Source organism: Schistosoma haematobium, chromosome 5 (genome assembly GCF_000699445.3).
Source record: "Schistosoma haematobium chromosome 5, whole genome shotgun sequence".
Lineage (NCBI taxonomy): Eukaryota > Metazoa > Platyhelminthes > Trematoda > Strigeidida > Schistosomatidae > Schistosoma > Schistosoma haematobium.
In genome coordinates this window covers 6,165,413-6,185,387 of record NC_067200.1, presented here as the reverse complement: position 1 = coordinate 6,185,387, position 19,975 = coordinate 6,165,413, and the positions used below count along the sequence as shown (strand labels likewise).

Here is a 19,975-nt window from a genome sequence, read left to right as displayed (position 1 = left end):
CTTTGTACCAATATTTATGTGTTCAAATAAAAATAAATAATAATTGTGTGACATTATAGTATTGTATGATATATCTTAAGTATTCTATCTCATCAATAAACTCGTTGAGACTTACTTGTGTGGTAATTTGTTTCTGCCTTTAGTAGTCAGCATCTGCAAATGTGAGTCTTTCAGAGGCCAAATTGAGTTTCTGCACATATAGTTTCGAGGTTTAAAAATGGTACGTTTGCTAACTAACAGTTAATTGTTACCAGCCTAATGATATAACTACTGTTTTTGTTCTTAATACTGATCAATATCAGACAATCGTTTAGGCACCAGACGACATTCTTTGGTTTTTATTACCTAACGATAGATATCCTCGAACCCATTTTTCTCACATGTTGAGGCCAATAAGTGAGCAATGGTGAAATTAGATCTAAGGTATAAACAAAGACACCAATGGTTTAAAATGTTTGATGTGGCTTCCTACGTTGTAGCTGACTGACTGATATGGCTTCGAATCAATCACGCTCGAACAGCTGTATTCATCTCTTACACCCGGAGTTTCAAAGTTGCTTTTATTTTATTCTGTGAATTCATTCTTTCCTCTCAAATAACCATATTCTCTATCCCTAATCTTTTCCTGCCATCAATATTGCTATTGTAATATTCACTTGATAATTTTATTTCACTGTGCTGATTTAGTGTGACAACTTTAAACGGTCTATATGTGTACTAGACTTTACATTATCTAATGAGTACAGACTGACTGGCTGAAGATTGGTGGACCAGTCTACAGATTCTAAAAATACCGAGGTTTATATCTTTGAAATAGCATCTCTGCAAAAAAATCATACTAATGATCACAGAGGGTAAATTTTATCGGTTAGTTACGATTGTTTTAATCATGTTATAAAGATTTCACATTGAAAGAATAGAGAGTATTTATCATGATTGAACGAAATTTTCATATTATTTTAATTTTTTTTAAATTTTCAATTTCATTCCTATTATAGTATTTACCTCATCTTGGTCATAAGAAACGAATACATTTAATGAATCCAATGGTTCCAGGATTGACAGGGGGAAAGATGTCCTCTTCAGAAATCGATTCAAAAATTGATCTACTTGACCCACCGGAGTTTGTTGCCAGTAAATTAGCATCATCTGTTTGTCCACCGAATATGACAGCTGAACAAGGCAATGGAGTTTTGGCATTTTTAAAATATGTTATATTTCCTTTAGTACCAATGAGAACAGGTAATTATTCAATTTCTCATTTGAAATTATTTTTCTGTATTGCAAAATAACGACTCATTTTACGTTGTAATTCAACATCTATGTTTTACACTTGTCAACTATATCAAATAATTGTCTTTACAAGAGTTGAAGGAAATCATCCAGGAGCTATGCTAGAAATTAGCTTGGCCTTAACGCCTCTAAAACTGAATGACCTGAGTTTGAATCCCACAGGGAGTATAAGTTTACACAGAATTGAATATACCTCTTACTCCCAGCAAGGTAACTAGCACAAAACCTAGATGAGGACGAGCTTTTAAGCACCGATAGTGGCCAATCATTAAGTCTCAAATATTGTCCAACATACTATTTAGACTAGTTGCTACATTTCAACATACGTTATCGGTGTTAGAATGTGCATACAGGTACATAGATCGGAATGTCAACTCAATGAGTAGACATACAAAGCTCGTATTGTGACCCCAAAGGCTTTTCATCCACTCACCTCGATTATTGAGCAGATAATAGAGTCATAATTATATCTCTGCTCTAACGGATGATTTTGTGAAGAAAAAGCGTGGTCATTAGTAGAATATTTCCGTACCTATATTATAATTGTTTCGAATTTTCTGTAAATAATACATTTGTCAACGGTTGAGTTTTAAACTCGATCATCACTACTAATGGACTAGACAAACATGACGCTGATTACTGATAAATGATCAATCAGTGTTGATATTTACGCTGAATCGTTCTGCTTTTTTATACTTGTTGATAAGTTTTTAGTGCTAATCAGATTCTGTCGAACACGATGCAATGTGGCCACACTAATCTGAATGACTTGATATCTTACTATGTTGAGATGATTAGCAGGTTATTGGAGGTCTTCGTCACTAAACGTTCCTTAACCTACTATCCACACTAGTTAATTTATCAACAAGGTAGGTGTACCGTTAGTCTATAGGAAACTGATTCTCCTGCATTGGCATTTGAACCCACATCATCCAGATAGATGCACAGGCCAATAATCAACTGTTCAAAGCAACAAAAAAGATTAGCTGAGCTAGACCTGTGTACTTCGTTTGTAATCCATTGTTTGGAGATAATTCTTGGTTTTTGTAATAAATAAGATAATTATGTCATCAATTGGTCATTTAATTCCACCAAAAATAAACGGACAGTAAATTCTTTTATACATTCAGTGTTCTCAATACAAGGACTTTGCAGCAACAATAAAATATCCATTCATTCCTTCACTGATGACATATCAATCACTTCTTATTTCATTCAGCCCCCGAATGTCCTGCTACGGCCGAGTCAGTCAGTCAGTCAGTAACAACGTAGAACTTCGTACGTACGTACATCAGTTCGAGTTGCCACGCCACATTAGCATAGAGATGCAGTGGTCGATTCAAATCCCGTAGTAGTAGAGGTAATAAGAGTATAAGCAGTAATCGGGAAGATTAGTGTTTGGAGATGTTACTTAAAGAGTATAATACAGTGAAATAAATTCGAGAGGAGACAAAAAAGAGACAATGAGGAATAAGATCAAAATTTGGGAGAACACAAAGAGTGTATGCACCTGCGCCATTGCAAACGATTTTGAGCCATGACATTCAGGGTCTCTAACCATCGGTTGCTATCATCTCGCGGTCCCCAACCAGGTAGTCTACACCTACCGACATGACTCAGTCCACTTGTCAGTGACTTCATGGATTTGTGTCATGTTTTGATCTGGCGGCCCCTAGCTTTCTTCCAACCTACTCCTATACCACTGAACATGGCACGTCGAGGCAGTCGGTGGTTGGGCATACGTAACACGTGTCCAAGCCATCTCAACTGATGAAGTTTCACTACGTCATTAATTGATTTGCCATCCTTACCTAGTACCCGTTCCCTAACAACTGCATTACTTACTCGATGGTCCCAGGATATACGAGCTGTATTTCGAAGATACCTATGATCGAATACTAGTAGCCTATGAATATCCTCTACTCTTACCGGCCATGTTTCACTGCCATAAAGTAGGACGGAACGAACTGCTGCGCAGTAAACACGTCCTTTGATTGATAGACGGATATCTCACCTACGCCATAAATGACGCAAGTTGGCAAAAGCTAGTCGAGCCTTCTGTATCCGTGCTGAGATTTCGTCACACGCTAAACCACAAGGGCTGATGAGACTTCCAAGATAAGTGAGGCAGTCGACACACTCAACTACTTCACTCCCTATCACTAGTTCGGGTGTCGATGTAACCCAATCCTGAAGCAACATTTTGCATTTCGAGAGGGAGAATCGCATCTCAAACATGCTTGCATTGTTTCTTAGAGTGGTCAGAAGACTCTGCATTTTGTCTGCGTCTTCGCCAAATAAAACTATGTCATCTGCATATTCTAAGTCAACAAGTGAACCTCCCGGTAGAAGTTCAACCCCTGTAAATTTAGATGAGGAGAGTGTTATCTCTAAAAGCACGTCAATGACAAAGTTGAACAAGAATGGGGAGAGTGGACAGCCCTGACGAACACCACTTGAGGTAATCAATTCTGATGACAGTTCGCCGTAAGCTCTCACTCTACCAGTTGTGTTCGAGTAGAGAGCCTTTATAAGGTTAATGTACTTCTTTGGTACTCCTTTCAGTGACAGACACTGCCATAGAACCTTGCGATCAACAGAGGCAAAGGCCGCCTTAAGGTCGAGAAATACTACCATTGTGGAGCGTCTGAACGTATCTCTGTGTTCTAGAACCTGACGTAGTGTGAATATCTGATCTATACAACCACGTCCAGGTCGAAAACCAGCCTGATTTTCTCTAGTCTGCTCTTCACGAGCTTTGATTAGGCGTCGAAGTATTATTGAAGCTAATATTTTAGACACTATATTAGTCAAACTGATTCCTCTGTGATTGTCACAAGAGGACTTTTGTCCTTTCTTATAGACTGGCACAATCAGTGATTGAGACCAGTCAGATGGGATTACGTCCAGTTCCCAAATTCTACCTAAGACCTCAGTTAATCTCACTGCTAATACTGGACCACCATCCTTAAAAACCTCAGGAGTAAACCTGTCAGGGCCTGCTGCTCTCCCTCGCTTCAGATTTCCTGTGGCTTTTTCAACTTCGTAAAGAGACGGAGGACCTACATTAACTTGCCATTCAGGTTGACTGGAGATCGTGGGAAACCGAAGTGTGGCTGAAGGCCAGTTGAACTGATCCCCGAAGTGTTCTGCCCATCGATCCAATCTCTTGCATTGAAAATGTATAATATGTCCATCTTTCTCTGAGATTGTTTCGCTAACAGTCGGTTTCATAATACCGGTTTCCTTAACAAGTCTGAACAATTGTCTGCTATTACCTATTGCCGCTGCCTTTTCCATCTCTCTTGCTTTCGCTACCCACCACTCTTCACGATCATTGCGTAGACTTTTTGTCAGCTTGCACTTAAACTGACTCCGCTCTTCATTATGTTCAGAGCCAGGTGGAATGAGTTTCCGAGCATCTATCAGTGAGATAGATGCTGCTGAGATCCAGTGTTGCTCCCTAACCTTACGGTTTACCTTACTAGCAGATATCACTGCTGTTTCCACAGCTTTTCGGATATCATTCCATGCTGCCTCAGGGTGGGCATCACATACATGGCTGCGTAACTGTTTTACTAGTTGTTCCTGAAATATACTCTTAGCTTGACTATCATTAAGTAGGGCCCTAAGAGGTTTCCTTGCAGCGTCTTTCTTACGTCCAGTAAGACGCAGACAGATACGCGCTCGTACTAGAGCATGATCTGAATCTAAGCATGTGCTCCAGAATGAGCGACAGTCTTCTATGGAGCCCCTCCATCGGTGGCTGATAGCGATGTGATCTATTTGGTTCCAACGTTGGGACGAATTAGGGGGTCGCCATGTTAAAAGATGTTTTTCCTTATGCCCAAAGTTAGTATTTGCAAGAAAGAGGCGGTTATCTGAGCATAGCTGCAACAGACGGTCGCCATTATCTGTTCTTTGAGCCACGATGCTATAAGATCCATCTAGGTGTCTTTCCCTATCGCTTAGTTTACCTACTTGAGCATTAAAGTCACCAGCCATTATTACTACATCCGAACGCCTAGCTTTAAGGAGGAGGTCGGAAAGCTTTCTGTAAAACTCATCTTTTACATCATCTGCGCTGCAGTCAGTGGGAGAATAGGCAGAGACGACGAAGAGGCAACGACGAGTGTCCCTATCTTTCCGGATCCTTACTGTTCCGTTCAGTCGGACAGCGCAGAAACGGCTGTCTACTGGGATCCACTCTAAGAGAGCTAGTTCTGCCCTAGGACTCAATGCTATACCTACTCCGGCGAGGCCGCGGGAAGCAGAATCTGGGCTTCCAGATACACGAAGTGTGAATCGAGTCGGTTCTTTATTTTGGCATGGTGAGGTCAAATAGATAACGCTACTCGGATCCTGTATGCGCGTTTCGGAGACGCAGCACACATCGATGGCGCGGGATTCTAAAGTCCTAGCTAAGGAAGCCTGCTGTCCTATTTGGCACAGTGTTCGGACATTAAAAGCTCCTACGTGTAGTTTACAGCGTGGTTTCAGGAGACCAGGAATAGCGTTCCGCGTACTCGAATCGTTTGCCCTAGCGGTGCGAGATGATAAAGAGACGTGAGGAGGGTTAGTCATGGAGACAAGAGAAGTATTAGGAGGTGTAGGAAGGATTTGAATGTGACCAACTTGGTCTCGTGTGCTGTTACGGGTATGAGGGCTGATATCACTTCCCGGCTGCCCACACCGTGGAAGGGTTCTTCTGGAGGTACCTGAAAAGGAAATTGGATTAGTGTTGGTCTTAACGACCTGGGAGCGTGACCGCAGTGCCTAGGGGACAACTGCTTGAGGCCGGTCGCGCACGGTCTTGTCGTGGAAGGTTTTTAACGTGTTAGCTCCGTTCTTCAATGGGCCTTACCGCCAGAGACGGATATAAGTGAGGTAAGGTGAGGTGTGACATTTTTAGGGTCGACGTTTTCTAACCCCACCCCTCCTTGTGGGAAGGCAGCATCGCTGTCATGCTGGTTGTCTGAGGGAAACACCTTACTGCTGTCACACCCCTCTACAGTCAGCAGTACGACTTCGCCCTCAGACCTTAAGTTGCTGCTTTTAGTCTTACCGTTCTCCAATCGACCTGCCTGGCATGGTAGAACCTACAGGAACATATGTTCCAGCCAATATAGCTCGGTTGGGTCATCACGATAGGCAAGCCCGACCACCGCGTCAAGGTAGCAGCTTCGGTCGGGCCGAAGGTAGGAATAGTCCTCTCGCCCTCTCAAAATTTCATATGGCCACGCGTATATAGCCACTGTCAGGGAAGTCCTACTCACTGCCCTCTAGCGGTAGGGTTGTTGTTTACGAAATTGAGATGAAAAGCAAATGTCCGACGCTTTAACCGGGTTGGTGAATATGGAGGGTCCACCTGGGGGAGTTTGAAAACCCTGATTCCAAGCCAATGGTACACATGTGCTCCTGAATCCTAATGGAACAAATGACGTATGAATCTATTGTTGGCTACCATGAGACCGCATCGTCTAACGTTGCTCCACTGTCTTGTGGACCAGGCCTTTAGGTTTGTGGTTCCCTGGTAAAAGTACAGTTCAGGCACCCGGGCATTATATCAGCCCACATATGAATTTATTGATAACTACTTTGTTTGCGACATGTGTATTTTGATTCCCCTTTGTACCAATGTTCATGTGTTTAGTTAAAGAAATATGAATATCATAGTAACTGAGTTAATTGTCATCATCAATCTCGGCGTTACATAAATTACTAGATTTATAAAAATCTAGTTATTTGTTACTGATTTATTTTATTTTTTAACTGTTCGACCGTGATTTTTATACTTTGATAACATTTTAACAGGATTATCGATTCCTCGAACTCCGAAACCTTATTTTAATTATAATGAAGTAGAGAAAGATTATCTTATGAATAAAATTCCATCGGATTCATTAAGAAATGTTGTTACAGAATGTTTAAATGGATTGCTGGTGACTATTCAAAATGATTTTAAAGATCCTAAACTTCAAGAACTTGTACGTAACGCATATCCTACGGTAGATGGAATTAGTTCAGCGAATGCCAGTAAGTTAGTTGTTGTTTGTAATTTGTATTCAAATTATATTTGACTTTTATCAACTTATTTTGATTATCTGATCGATAACTATCGGATGGATAACATGTTAATAAGTTGGTCATAAACAATGTAGAACTTTGCACATATATGCTTCGATTCAAGTTGTTGTACCACACCTCACAGCAAGACAAATTCTAGAGAGATGGAAGTGGCAACTGTATTAGTGATAGTAAGAATTAACATTAACTAAAGACAGTATGATTCGAGTAGAAAACACAAATTTATCAAACAAAAGTTATGTGTATTTTATAACAAAGAGTGAATGAATGTATCTGCACCATTGTAATCGTTTCCGAGCCATATTGTCTAACATCTCCAACTACTGGTCACGACAACCAAGTAGTCTGCATTTATCAATATGGCTTGAACTAATGGTTAATTGTCTCATGGACGAATACCACGTTTTGATTTGTTCACCTTTATTTTTTTTCCATCCTACTCCTATACCAGCAAACATTGTCAAGACGAGTAGTGGTTTGGGATATACATATTACTCGTTGTAACCATTTCATTTAGTGAAGGTGATAACATGTTGTATGATGTCAAAACGAACTGTCAAATTTGTAGGTGTCATTACCAAGGTTTGATTCGAAAATTTCAAATAAATTGAACATTGGGTGTTAGTTTGTTATTAATAAAAATAATGTATTTGTAACATCTCAATGAGTACATAAATTAAGTTTTTAAATTTTCTGACGTTTCATAACTCAGTGTATGCCACTTTTTCAGAGAGTAAAAAGTGGTTTAAACTGTGTTATGATTTCTTTCATTATGGCCCAGCTACTCCTATTGCTTAGTATTCTTGGACACTGCTCACTCGACAAGTCCCTAAATCAGAACATGGTTGAACAGGAACGTAATTATATTCCAGATAAAAAGATTGGATGGAAGTAGGAATCACAATAAGAAGAACGTTAGCATATTCATAATTTCTACATAAGAAGATTCTAGAGTCTTCGCTAGCACTGATTCGTCAGGAAATGACCAATCAGCGTACCCCATCACAATCCTGCACGGACGATGCCTTAATCCCGCTAACACACTGAGTCACAAAGCCTCAGCAAATTTAACTACTTTTCTACTCATTGGGATATTACAAATATATTATTCTTATTAAATTGTTTTTTTTTGCACCAGACTGTAAAAACACGGTCTACTGTATATATATATATATATCTTTAAATTATTTGACCTTCAATCATCCTGTACTATGTGGCTTTATTGGGTTTCAAACTCTTATTTGAATTTGACATCTGATTGCCTGCTTGAATATCTGGGATATCTGTTCCTGGCATATACATATTTCAACAAGTTATCTGTTTTCTTGTTCGTTTCAACACATCATTGTCTATTAATCGCATAACTTATTCAGATGCATCTATGAAAAGTTTACGACCTTTCACTGTACAAGCTACAAAAAAGTACAATCAGAGACATCTTGGTGGCTAACAATATGCATTGAAAAGAATGAACACGATTCAGGTGTCGATTCCTAAACTGCTAACATATAACTGGCGATTACTTAATATTTATCATCAGAATCGACTAAGAAATAAGAAAAGGGAACTTGTTGAAATACTTTGTACTGAGAATTCTATATTATACCAAAAAATATAATATTGAATAAAGCCATTAATAATAATAATAATAATAAAATCATCCAATGAAATAACCAAAAGTACTTTGAGACCATTAATAAAGTAACTTCAAGGTTATATGTATATTTCTTGATAATTAGTGTAAGTTCATCAGTGATGTGTTATTACAATCGTGAACTGACTAAATTAGCCTCACATACTATGTATAATTAACCATTGTCTACTTTATGGTTTCCTACCGAATAAAGTAGATTTCAGCTGTAAAATAGTTTACTGTGATACTAGTGTTGTGAACAAGAACTCAGATGGGGTAGACCAGTGTTAGGATATTCGGAAAAATATACCAATAATTATCATGTGAAGTCTAGTGGTGTCCTTGGACTTTAAATGGACATTCCCTTTTGGTCAATATTTATTTCACTTGTTAAATATTGTACAAATGTTGTTTTCTATTTTATGGTACGATGTGGTTTGTTTGGTTGGTATATAAACAGAGTATGTCTGAAATATGATGATTCATAACTCAGAGGCTGAGACTTGTGTTCTGGACTCAACTGGCTGGGCCAATCGGCACTCTAGGTCGTTCGTGCGTGTTTCATGTGTCATTGGTCCGACCGATAATTTGCTGTGCGCTCTAATCTGCAAACCACACGTTACAACAACCAGTTTGTTGTTTTATACACAATCACACAGTGCTTTAGTAGCATTTGAAAATTCGTACATCAAATACATCACTTTCACATCGTTAAATTATCTCTTGCAAGTTTCACTGTTCCTCCTTTGCTGTTTTTATCTTGGTTTCTTTCAGTTTTCTTCTCTCTTCTCTTCATTTCAATCTACTCAACCTTCTGCTCGCAGACATTCCACTTCCGACTGGTGTTACATACTACTTATACCTACGAACATAAGTAGCATACGCCACAATAGGAGACATCAACATAAGACTAATGTATAATAAATACTAACTTTTTAAAATGAAGTTTTTATAGGAGGAGGAAAGGAGTTGAATAGAAACTTAAGCATACAAAATGACATCAAACAGACCCTGGTTCTAAATTGAAATTTTAACAACAATTATTACCGAATCGTATTGCTAAACTTGTGTTTTATGAATTGATATATAAACATTTTTTTGTCTACATTCCAATTTAGACCTTGAAGAAGTTCCAACTTTGTTTACAAATGAAAAATCTACTATTCTACAAGAAATAGATAACAGAGTCAATGACATGCCAAAAATTACTGATCATTCGAATTTATTGGATTCATTTGAAAAAGAATTTGTGGTAAACCTTGCTTCTTTTTTATCATAATCGTTGAATTCATCTTCTTTAGTTTTCTAGTTTATCTATTAGTTTTCATCATAAATTAATGTTAGTTAGACAGCCATTAAAAAATAAGAGATATTGGATAGCTATTTCGTCTAAGTATGGGACTTCACAACACAATACGCATCCACGTTCTCACCAGAAAACGAATCTACGCTCTTCAGGTCTCGTAAATAGCGCTTAATACTACTACTGAATTAGAATCTAATGGTTTGTCGTCCTAACTTAATTGAGTTCTCAATATTATGCAACCATCTTTCAATAATATTGATAGGCAACTGCCACCACAAACTAGACATGGTTGAACTCCACTTGTTGTGGTTTCTCATCAGAACTTTTGGAAAATAGCCTTTCAAAATTAGTCACTAGTAAGCATATAATGACAACTGTATTTATTAAATTGGGGAGTTTTAATGTTAGACGAACGGATAATATGTGGTATATGAAGGCCGTTTGAAAAATATATCTTCAGTATGCTCAGGTGTAGATTATATAAAACTGTACGTTATTGATACTACGAATATGAAGTGAAATGAATCCGAAGAGGGTTCTCGACTTCCCCCTCCTCACTAAGTTACAACCTCTAACTCCTCTGCATGTACTATAGTTTGCACAACCGGATAGTATCACTGGCTCTCATCATTCTGAAGTATAGCTCTGAGACAAGCATACAAGTCAAATTTGTACCTGGTAAATGAGTTGAGTAAATAAATATATTTTACTTCACATTTTTAAAAAAAATCTATACCTTCTTACTTTCAATAGAATGTTTTTTTATTAGGGATGTACATCACTTCTGGAGAAACGTCTTAATCAAACTAATCGCCTACGATGTTTATGGTCAGTTACACCGATTGGTTTACCACATCTTGGCCATTCAATCCCGATGAGATCACTTGCTCGTTTATCACGATTAGATGGTGTTTATGTACGTTTTTTTAGTCTTGTTCTGTTCTAATCAAATGTTCTCGTTTATTACAATTTTACTGACGGAATACAATATAAATAAAAACGTTTTCGTCTAGGCACACAAATCTAGCATGATTGTTGTAGAGCCGGTGCTTTTCGAAATGCGAAATAATAATGTTTTAGTTGTTACGTAACGGCGTATGCAATAATAATAATGGCGTCTATTATTGTCTCAATTAACAGATAAGATCAGCACTCAATATACCTAAATAAATACATAACAACTGATATTGAAAACTACCATAATTTATGTTCAAAGGTTATATGATATGATGAAATGTCGGAGATTATTTATAGTTCAGACGAATACTTTTGATGGTTTTGTTTTCTCTGAACTAAATAATTTAATTACGAAAATACTGCGACGATTCAGCACTATATAGAAAAAAAACGGCTCCTACAACTTTTTTTCCATCCATCATACGTAAGATGGTTTAATAGAAAAGGGAATATACCAGGAACTTCAAACTTTCTGTTTAGGTTTTTCAGTATTTAACATTCCAACAAATTGTAACCCTTTTTTTCAATAGCTCGTGAGTACACATAGTTAATATTCATAGCCATTCAGTTCAGACATTTCTAAAACTAGTGGGTTAACTGCGATATTTGCATATTTGGAAAGCAGGTGGCTTAAACACATGAGCTGTCCTGAATGATAGGTTAGTTTGATTCTACAACACAGTTGTGCGGTAAAACATTGGTTAAGATTTTGGACTTTCGACCATTAAGTCATAAGTTCGAACCCCGATATACCTACTTTTATTTGGGCAATAGTGTTGGGTAGCATCATTACCTCTTATACTCAGAATGTAGCTCAAAGTGCCTGGGAAATTAACTGTAACTAAATAGAAATTTAATGATTATTTTTACTGATTATGTTACCACTTCCTATACGGTTCATAATGAAACTTTTACACCAGAATAAGATTATCTGAATAAGCTAAATCGTTTGTCAGACTGTTATTCTTTTAATGCTATTGCTTCTTGTACTCATTTATGTACTCTGTTCTAATGACAGGTCATTGTATTAATTAACAATATCTCAGCTCATTTACGTGGTTCCATTCCATGGGATGTGATTAAACAACGTGGTGAATTTTGTCGTGTAATTTTAACTGGCTTATTCACTGCTCTTGGTGGTAACCTGAATCAATTTAGCTGTATACTTGGTAGCGATTTTCAATTACATTCGTAAGTTATTACTGATTATTAATGGATAATTTTTTTTCTATTTTGTGGTATTTGTACTAAACAGACAGAATTAAGTGTTATTAATTTACATCATAAGCTAATCTTACTAGGACAAAACCATTAAAAACCAGAAGGTATATTTCCAATCGCCCGATCTTAACTCAGTAGCCTAAATTTTATGCGCTGGCTTGTTCACCGCGAAATCTGGAGACCCTAAATTTGATTCACCGACGTGGTCATGGATGTGCAGAACGTATGAGTCTTGTATCAAGACAAAACATCTGTCTAGTGCCTCTTAGTTTTCAATAGATTATTTCGTAATGTCGACTATACGGCACAAGCTCCCCACAACAACATCCGCGGTTTTGCTATTTTATAAACAGAAATAATGATTTACTTTGATTATATCTTTGAGAGTTCAGTCACTAGACGACTCAGTTATTCACGGTTTATGTCTTATAATAGTTCCGAATAGATTTAATCGGCATTTGATACCTGTGTAGTCAAGCGGATAGAATTCTTCAACTATCCAGTATTTTTAGAAACCTGATACGAGAAAAATAACACTGAAGTAATAATGATTGTGAAAGACCAGATGTGTAGATACATTGAAAATACCCGAACTGTATGGATTACTGTTAGATATGAATGAATAAGTGAAAAAGTGGAACTTTGAAAGCTATTCACTCAGTTTCAGTTTGTGGAAGATAAGAAGCTAAGTGACTTGTGTTAATCCTAGTCACAAGAGTCTCTAAGTTGATCCAACTCTCTATTGAACATATCGACAGATAGTGATTCAATCATCTGTTCAGTTAAGGAGTCTCACTTGTTGATGACACTATGAAAAAGTCGATAGTCAACTGACAATTAATTGGTTCATAGCTTATGAACTTTCTAAAAGTGTTTTCATAAATTTCCTGTTTTAGAATACAAGAAAAATTAGAGCATATCCGATGCAAAATTATTATTAAGTAATTTAAAAACTGATTAAACCCTCTCTAGTCCTTCTATATTAAAAAGGGAATACAATTAGTTTAGCCATTCTTTCATCTTACGGTAAGTTTGCGATTCCGGGAATCAACTTAGTTACGATTCTTTGGTTCTTTTCTAACAGTTCACAAGAGCTGGTTGTTTGTATGCAACACTTGAGTCTAGGATAAATGAACCTAATTATTAGCTATTTGTTCTGTGGTACTTTTATAATATCCCAATTGTCAGCTTTCATTTAACTCAGTAACTGTTGATATACATCTAACCACTCATAGATCATAACTAATTAATCATGTTCTTATTACTCAACAGTTTGACATCACAAATGACGAGTCCCTGTTTATAATATGCTGTGATTGTATATGTTTTGTGTCATGAAACATACGATAGCACAGAGTAAATCTGTCACTTTTTCTCATATTCTGTTTGTACTAACTACAAGGCAGAAGAAATTTTTATTGTCCAGTCAATATCAGCATACTTGATAGGTAAAATAACTAAAACGGATAGTCATATAGCGAAATAAAATGATCGATTATCTTATATCATCGAGGCTGGAATACCTATTCACCTCATTCTTTTTTCAAACGTTGGAAAATCATCAATTCCTAACATACAAATTGACATGAATCTTAGAACTAATTTATTGTAGATAAGTTTGAAATTATCAGTATGATGATTTGTGGAGATTGTAATACTTTCACAGTTAAAATCACGAGTCGATCTAAGCTAGATCACCATTGTTAATTTAAAAACAGTGGACGGACATCTCGTCCCATTATGGTAGTCCTCGACAGTGGGCATCCACGATCCCGCATGCGGGACCCGAACTCAAAACCTTTGATCTCGCGCTCGAACTCAGCCTCTATATCACTGAGTTGGCATTCAACGGTGTTAATGTCCAACCTCGATCAACCCATGATGTTGTTCAACCCTTCACCCATTGCCTGAGGTGGAAAATTGTCTCACACTCGACACGGATTGTACTCCACTGGTTACGGCTTCTTACTAGAATCCATGATCAACTCAGACAATGGATGAAGGGTTTCTCAAGATCATGGGTTGATTGAAATCGCACTCAACTCAGTGATCTAGAGGTTAAAAGTTCGCACACGAGACCATAGGTTCTGGGTTTGAGTCCCATGTGCAGGATTGTGGATGAGCACTGCCGTGGAGTCGCACACTAGAACGAAATGACCGTCGAGTGTCTTCAGGTTTTCAATGATGATCTAACTTAGATCGACTCGTGATTTCAACAGTGAACAAGTTTAAAATTATTACCATTGTTCCTTAAACAAACAAACAAAAACTTTACCCTAATTCTCTATATCTGTTTCAGGGGATATATGTTAAATTTCTATCGTTTAGTGAGCTTAGTTCCAGAAACAGATTGTTTAATATCAAGTAAATTATCTGAATTCGACAATACAAATCAATCAATTATAAATCATAATCTTGATGCTAATAATAATACTGAACTAATTAATGATTCATCTATTCGACCTTCTACACTTGGTGAATTATTAATACCTTGTTTAGATTTAATTGATACTATACAATTATCTGCAGATATTCGTTTGGCTAGTATACAACAAATACAAAAACATCAAATTTTTCAATCTAAAGTAAATATATGTATATTTGTATTCATTACATTGTTCGTTAATATGTTTACTTTTATTCTTTTCATTAATAATGATATTTACTACTGAATTCAATTGGTACATATACTTCTTGTTTTGATTGTCCTAGTATTACTATTTAGGTCTCAGTAGTTTGTTTAGTAAATAATATATTGGGTGTTTGAATGTATTGGGTTTGTGTTCTCAATCTTTGAATACTAGGAAAAAAACCTCAGTGAAATGCGCAAGTACATCCAGTTGATGAGTCCTAGATTGGAAGAAACACACTTAAATTCTACTAATCATCATTAATTCACTTTAATAAGTGTTTTTATTAGTTTATTTTCTCTGTATATTTACATATGAGATTGTATTCTATGTGTTAATATGAATAATAATATTCCTTGTGAGTTTCATCCCTGCTAATTTATGATTTCAAGTATGTTTCTAATTGAAGCATACTCAAGTTCAACTTTTCAGTCTTTATTCATAGTTATAAGCTGAAATTCGCATCTCCTCTTATTGTTACAGATACTCATCAAAATTGGGTTTTTTTAGAGGCTCACGTCTAACTTGTAAGTACTTTGTATAATAGGGGAGTGTGCAGAGTTGTGTGGGGTGAGGAGAGTTGGAAAATAGAGAAAAAAATCGAGGCTGACAACTTAGCACGCATACGCATTACACTCTTATTAAGAGCATTGGGTAACGACCAACAATAACACAAGCTATACCATTATTTAAAACATAGAAGCACTGGACGGCCGTTCCGTATTAGTATGGGATTCCTCGACAGTGCGCATCCACGATCCCACACATGGGACTCGAATTCAGGACCTTCGGTCTCGCGCGCAAACTCTTAGCCTCTGGATCACTAAGCCGACAATGGTGGTTTAGCTTAGATTGACCCGTGATTTCAACTGTGAAGATACTACTATCTCCACAAATCTCCAGCCTCAGACTCAGACAATTTTAAAATCGAAATTACGAGTAGAAAGTTTAACCCAGTGCATGTTTTTCTGTTTAATTCCATTTTTTAGAGGGAAATATCTATGGTTTCAAATGCCAAATTACTATTTATCTTTTTCTACTGAGTTGATAGACATTGAATTCGCATTTAAGTATTTAAAACATAAAGTTTGACAAAATCATCTGAATAAACATAATGATGTAATAGAAAGAGTATAATACTTATTTAAACAGTATAAGCGATAACAATAAAAGGCTGTTTGTATACAGATAAAAACCGTGTAAAATTAGTAATTTAGCACTAGGTTATAGTGTGAATGGAGTAAGATGTTTTTTGTCATGAAAATAACAAGTATTAAAGGTGTTAAATGTAATGAATTATTATTTCTACCATATTATACAAGTTCATTGGACAACTGCAATGCTGAAAGCAATAAATTTGTGGTCTAAGGATCAAGTTATACTACTGAAGTGTGATGGTTGCAAGGTATTTCTCTCAAATAGCCAGTATGTAGCACGATTCTATTCTTCTACAACAGAAGGAGGCGTTTAGCCCTGGTGGTAATACATCTCAGATTTCCTGTACCTAAGACAAGTTTTGAACTGTACGGAATTAACACATTATTATTCTCTGTGCTAATGTGGTATGCCATGTTGAACTGATGTACGTACGTACAAAGTACTACGTTGTTACTGACTGACTAAACACATTATTATTACTATGAAGTTTATAGACGGTCTGTATGACTTTTTATTTATAAAATTACTCACTATACAATTTGTATTTTTCTTTACAGTTCTTACGTCATTTTCCTAATTCTTTTGAAACTATCCATCTGACACATCCAATACTCTCTAGTCTTCAAGCCCCAACTAATCAAATTGGTGATTTATCGTCATTTCCTCCAATGAAATCATGTCCTTTATCATCTCGCTGTACAGGTCCAGCATCGGCTAAAACACTAGCAGCATTGGTTGAAGAGAATTATCTACCTTTGATTGAACCACCTTTACCTGGATCCTTAGAAAAGTCCCCACTGTCTGGTTTAAAACGTCGAATTAAACGTGCATTTTGTCAACCAAATAATGTTGATATAAATCCTATATTGGATATATGCCGTTGGGTATTAATTCCAGATTTGTCGCCTGGAGGTATTATTTATGTGTGTATTATGTTTAGATCATGTCTGTCTCTTTATCCTTTTGCTAACCTTTTTTAATCTTAATATTATATTACGTAATGAGAGGTCATTAGTCCGAACCCCGTCTCACATACCTAATACAAGTTCGTTTACATGACGGTAAGCAGTGTTTTTATAGGTAAGAGCTATTATTATTACTAATCAACTTCCTTAAACTGATACAAATGTAACTTGGATTCAAACGTGCAACTTATTAGTTGAAAACCCACTGTTCTTTTTCAATTTATTGCACTGATTGTTATTACTAATTGTTACACAAAAACAATCAAGTACATTAACCTGTACTTGAATCAACCAAAAAAGCATTAAAGATAATTTGACGAAGAAAATTGATTTACATAGACGGTAATTGTTATATTCCAATGTTGACAAAAAAAGTGGTTAGGTGAAAAGTACGCAGGTTACTTGTTTATTTACTACTATTTATTTGTTTTGAACACATAAATATTGGTACAAGGGGGCACCAAATATATATGCGCCACACAAAACAATGAGAATTCGAAGAGAAAAAAATGTAAGGAGCGTTAAAAAAAGAACAATAACGAACAGATTACTGTAAGGTAGTGTAATAATAATAATAGTAATAATGGGGGAAACGGAAAGGTACAATCAGAAGAGATCTTTCAGTTAAGGAAGAAACAACCATTTTTTATGAAGAAAGTAAAAGAAGCTTACAGCAGGATCACCACTGGCTTCTATTCTGAGCCATATCTGATAACGTCTCTAGCCACTGTGTAGCACCATCTCTAGGACCCCAGCCAGGGAGTCGTGAAGGACCAACACAAGCCAGTCCTTTGCAGCTTTCATTCACACCCGACACCATGTCACACACTGACCACCTCTCCGCTTTTTCCAACCAGTCCCGGAGTCGGCAAATAATGCACGACGTGGAATTCAATGGGACGACATTCGTAGAACATGTCCAAGCCACCAAAGTCGGTGACACCGATTGCATTATCGTCTCTGAGCCCGAACACACGATGCCAAACCTTTGTATTACTACCCGGTTTCCAAAACCGAAATAACCGGAGCGGGTTTCGAACTTGCGACTTTAGCAGCAGAAATTTGGACGTTTTAACCAATAAACCAACACTTCATATTAGTACTTATATGATGCATACATGAGAAATATTACACCAACGAAATCAATTTATCGAACAATGGTAACGAAAGAAAAAAGTTCTAATGAGAAGCCGTGATCAGTGTAGCTCAATCCATGTCGGGTGTGAGACAGTTACCCACCATAGGCTATAGATGGAAATTGCTAAATATCATGAATTGATTGAAGTTCGACATTTACACTGTATGGTGCCAGCTGAGTGGTCTAGAGGTTAAGAGTTAGCTCAACTCTTGGACGGAAGGATCGTGATGCACACTTCTTGGGACTCTCATACTCACATGGAACAGCCAACCATTGCTCCAAACTTTTCAACTCACTAAAATCAGTTCGTGATCTAGACTGAAAATTCAACTATCTCTAAAAATTCCCTTATCATAATCAGTAAGATTTACAAATCGACACTAATGTAACCGGTTGATTAGTAAATTCCTGAACTATAGACAGTATGATAACATGCTCAAAACCTGAACAACTATTAAAGTTGTCAAAATAAAAATCACTAAATGTTACGTGATCAGAAATGTGTCAATAGTCAGTCCGAGTATGAAAACGGTGGGGAAGAAAAAAACAAATAATCGAAAGAATTAGTAATATTATCTGTTAGGTTTTTTTCGGTCAACGAGGGGAAACAGATATTACAAAAGTCTTGTTTCTTGAAGACAACAATTAAGGTTGTTAGCTCGAATCCTTATGGTGTTTATTATATGTAAGAGATGAGAACGAACCCGATAAGTTTTACAATATACCACTTTGAATCCTTTAACTCTGTCTACGTAATATGACCACTATCAATTCAGTGTAATAAAACCTAACTGCGTGTTTATTTTGTCAAATCTTTCCAAACTATCTAAGTTGATATACTCTCTAACTCATAAATCGCCTTAATTAGTGTGTATGAAAATGAACCTGGATACAGATGTAACTGTTCACTTATATTTATGTATGTTTTTCTCAATTTATACTATGGGTAATACAGAGTTTTCTGACTACTATAAGCAACAATGCAAGCATGTTCGAGATGCGATTCTCCCCCTCGAAATGCAAAATGTTGCTTCAGGATTGGGTTACATCGACACCCGAACTAGTGATAGGGAGTGAAGTAGTTGAGTGTGTCGACCGCCTCACTTATCTTGGAAGTCTCATCAGCCCTTGTGGTTTAGCGTGTGACGAAATCTCAGCACGGATACAGAAGGCTCGACTAGCTTTTGCCAACTTGCGTCATTTATGGCGTAGGTGAGATATCCGTCTATCAATCAAAGGACGTGTTTACTGCGCAGCAGTTCGTTCCGTCCTACTTTATGGCAGTGAAACATGGCCGGTAAGAGTAGAGGATATTCATAGGCTACTAGTATTCGATCATAGGTATCTTCGAAATACAGCTCGTATATCCTGGGACCATCGAGTAAGTAATGCAGTTGTTAGGGAACGGGTACTAGGTAAGGATGGCAAATCAATTAATGACGTAGTGAAACTTCATCAGTTGAGATGGCTTGGACACGTGTTACGTATGCCCAACCACCGACTGCCTCGACGTGCCATGTTCAGTGGTATAGGAGTAGGTTGGAAGAAAGCTAGGGGCCGCCAGATCAAAACATGACACAAATCCAT

General features: G+C 37.0%; 1 protein-coding gene across 3 annotated transcripts in view; it reads left to right on the top strand.

Annotated features, from left to right (window-relative positions):
* Window positions 1-19,975, top strand: part of YARS1_1 (Tyrosine--tRNA ligase, cytoplasmic) — a 33,868-nt gene that overhangs the window by 3,413 nt on the left and 10,480 nt on the right. Inside the window, exons 5-11 of one of the 3 annotated variants that reach the window (XM_051217372.1) lie at window positions 999-1,242; window positions 7,108-7,329; window positions 10,132-10,265; window positions 11,089-11,235; window positions 12,295-12,467; window positions 14,797-15,082; window positions 16,843-17,197. In XM_051217372.1, the coding sequence (XP_051064765.1) occupies window positions 999-1,242; window positions 7,108-7,329; window positions 10,132-10,265; window positions 11,089-11,235; window positions 12,295-12,467; window positions 14,797-15,082; window positions 16,843-17,197 (1,561 nt within the window). Of the gene's footprint in view, window positions 1-998; window positions 2,684-7,107; window positions 7,330-10,131; window positions 10,266-11,088; window positions 11,236-11,816; window positions 12,468-14,796; window positions 15,083-16,842; window positions 17,198-19,975 lie in introns of those variants that run through there. The other 2 variants (XM_051217373.1, XM_051217374.1) reach the window with 2 other exon arrangements.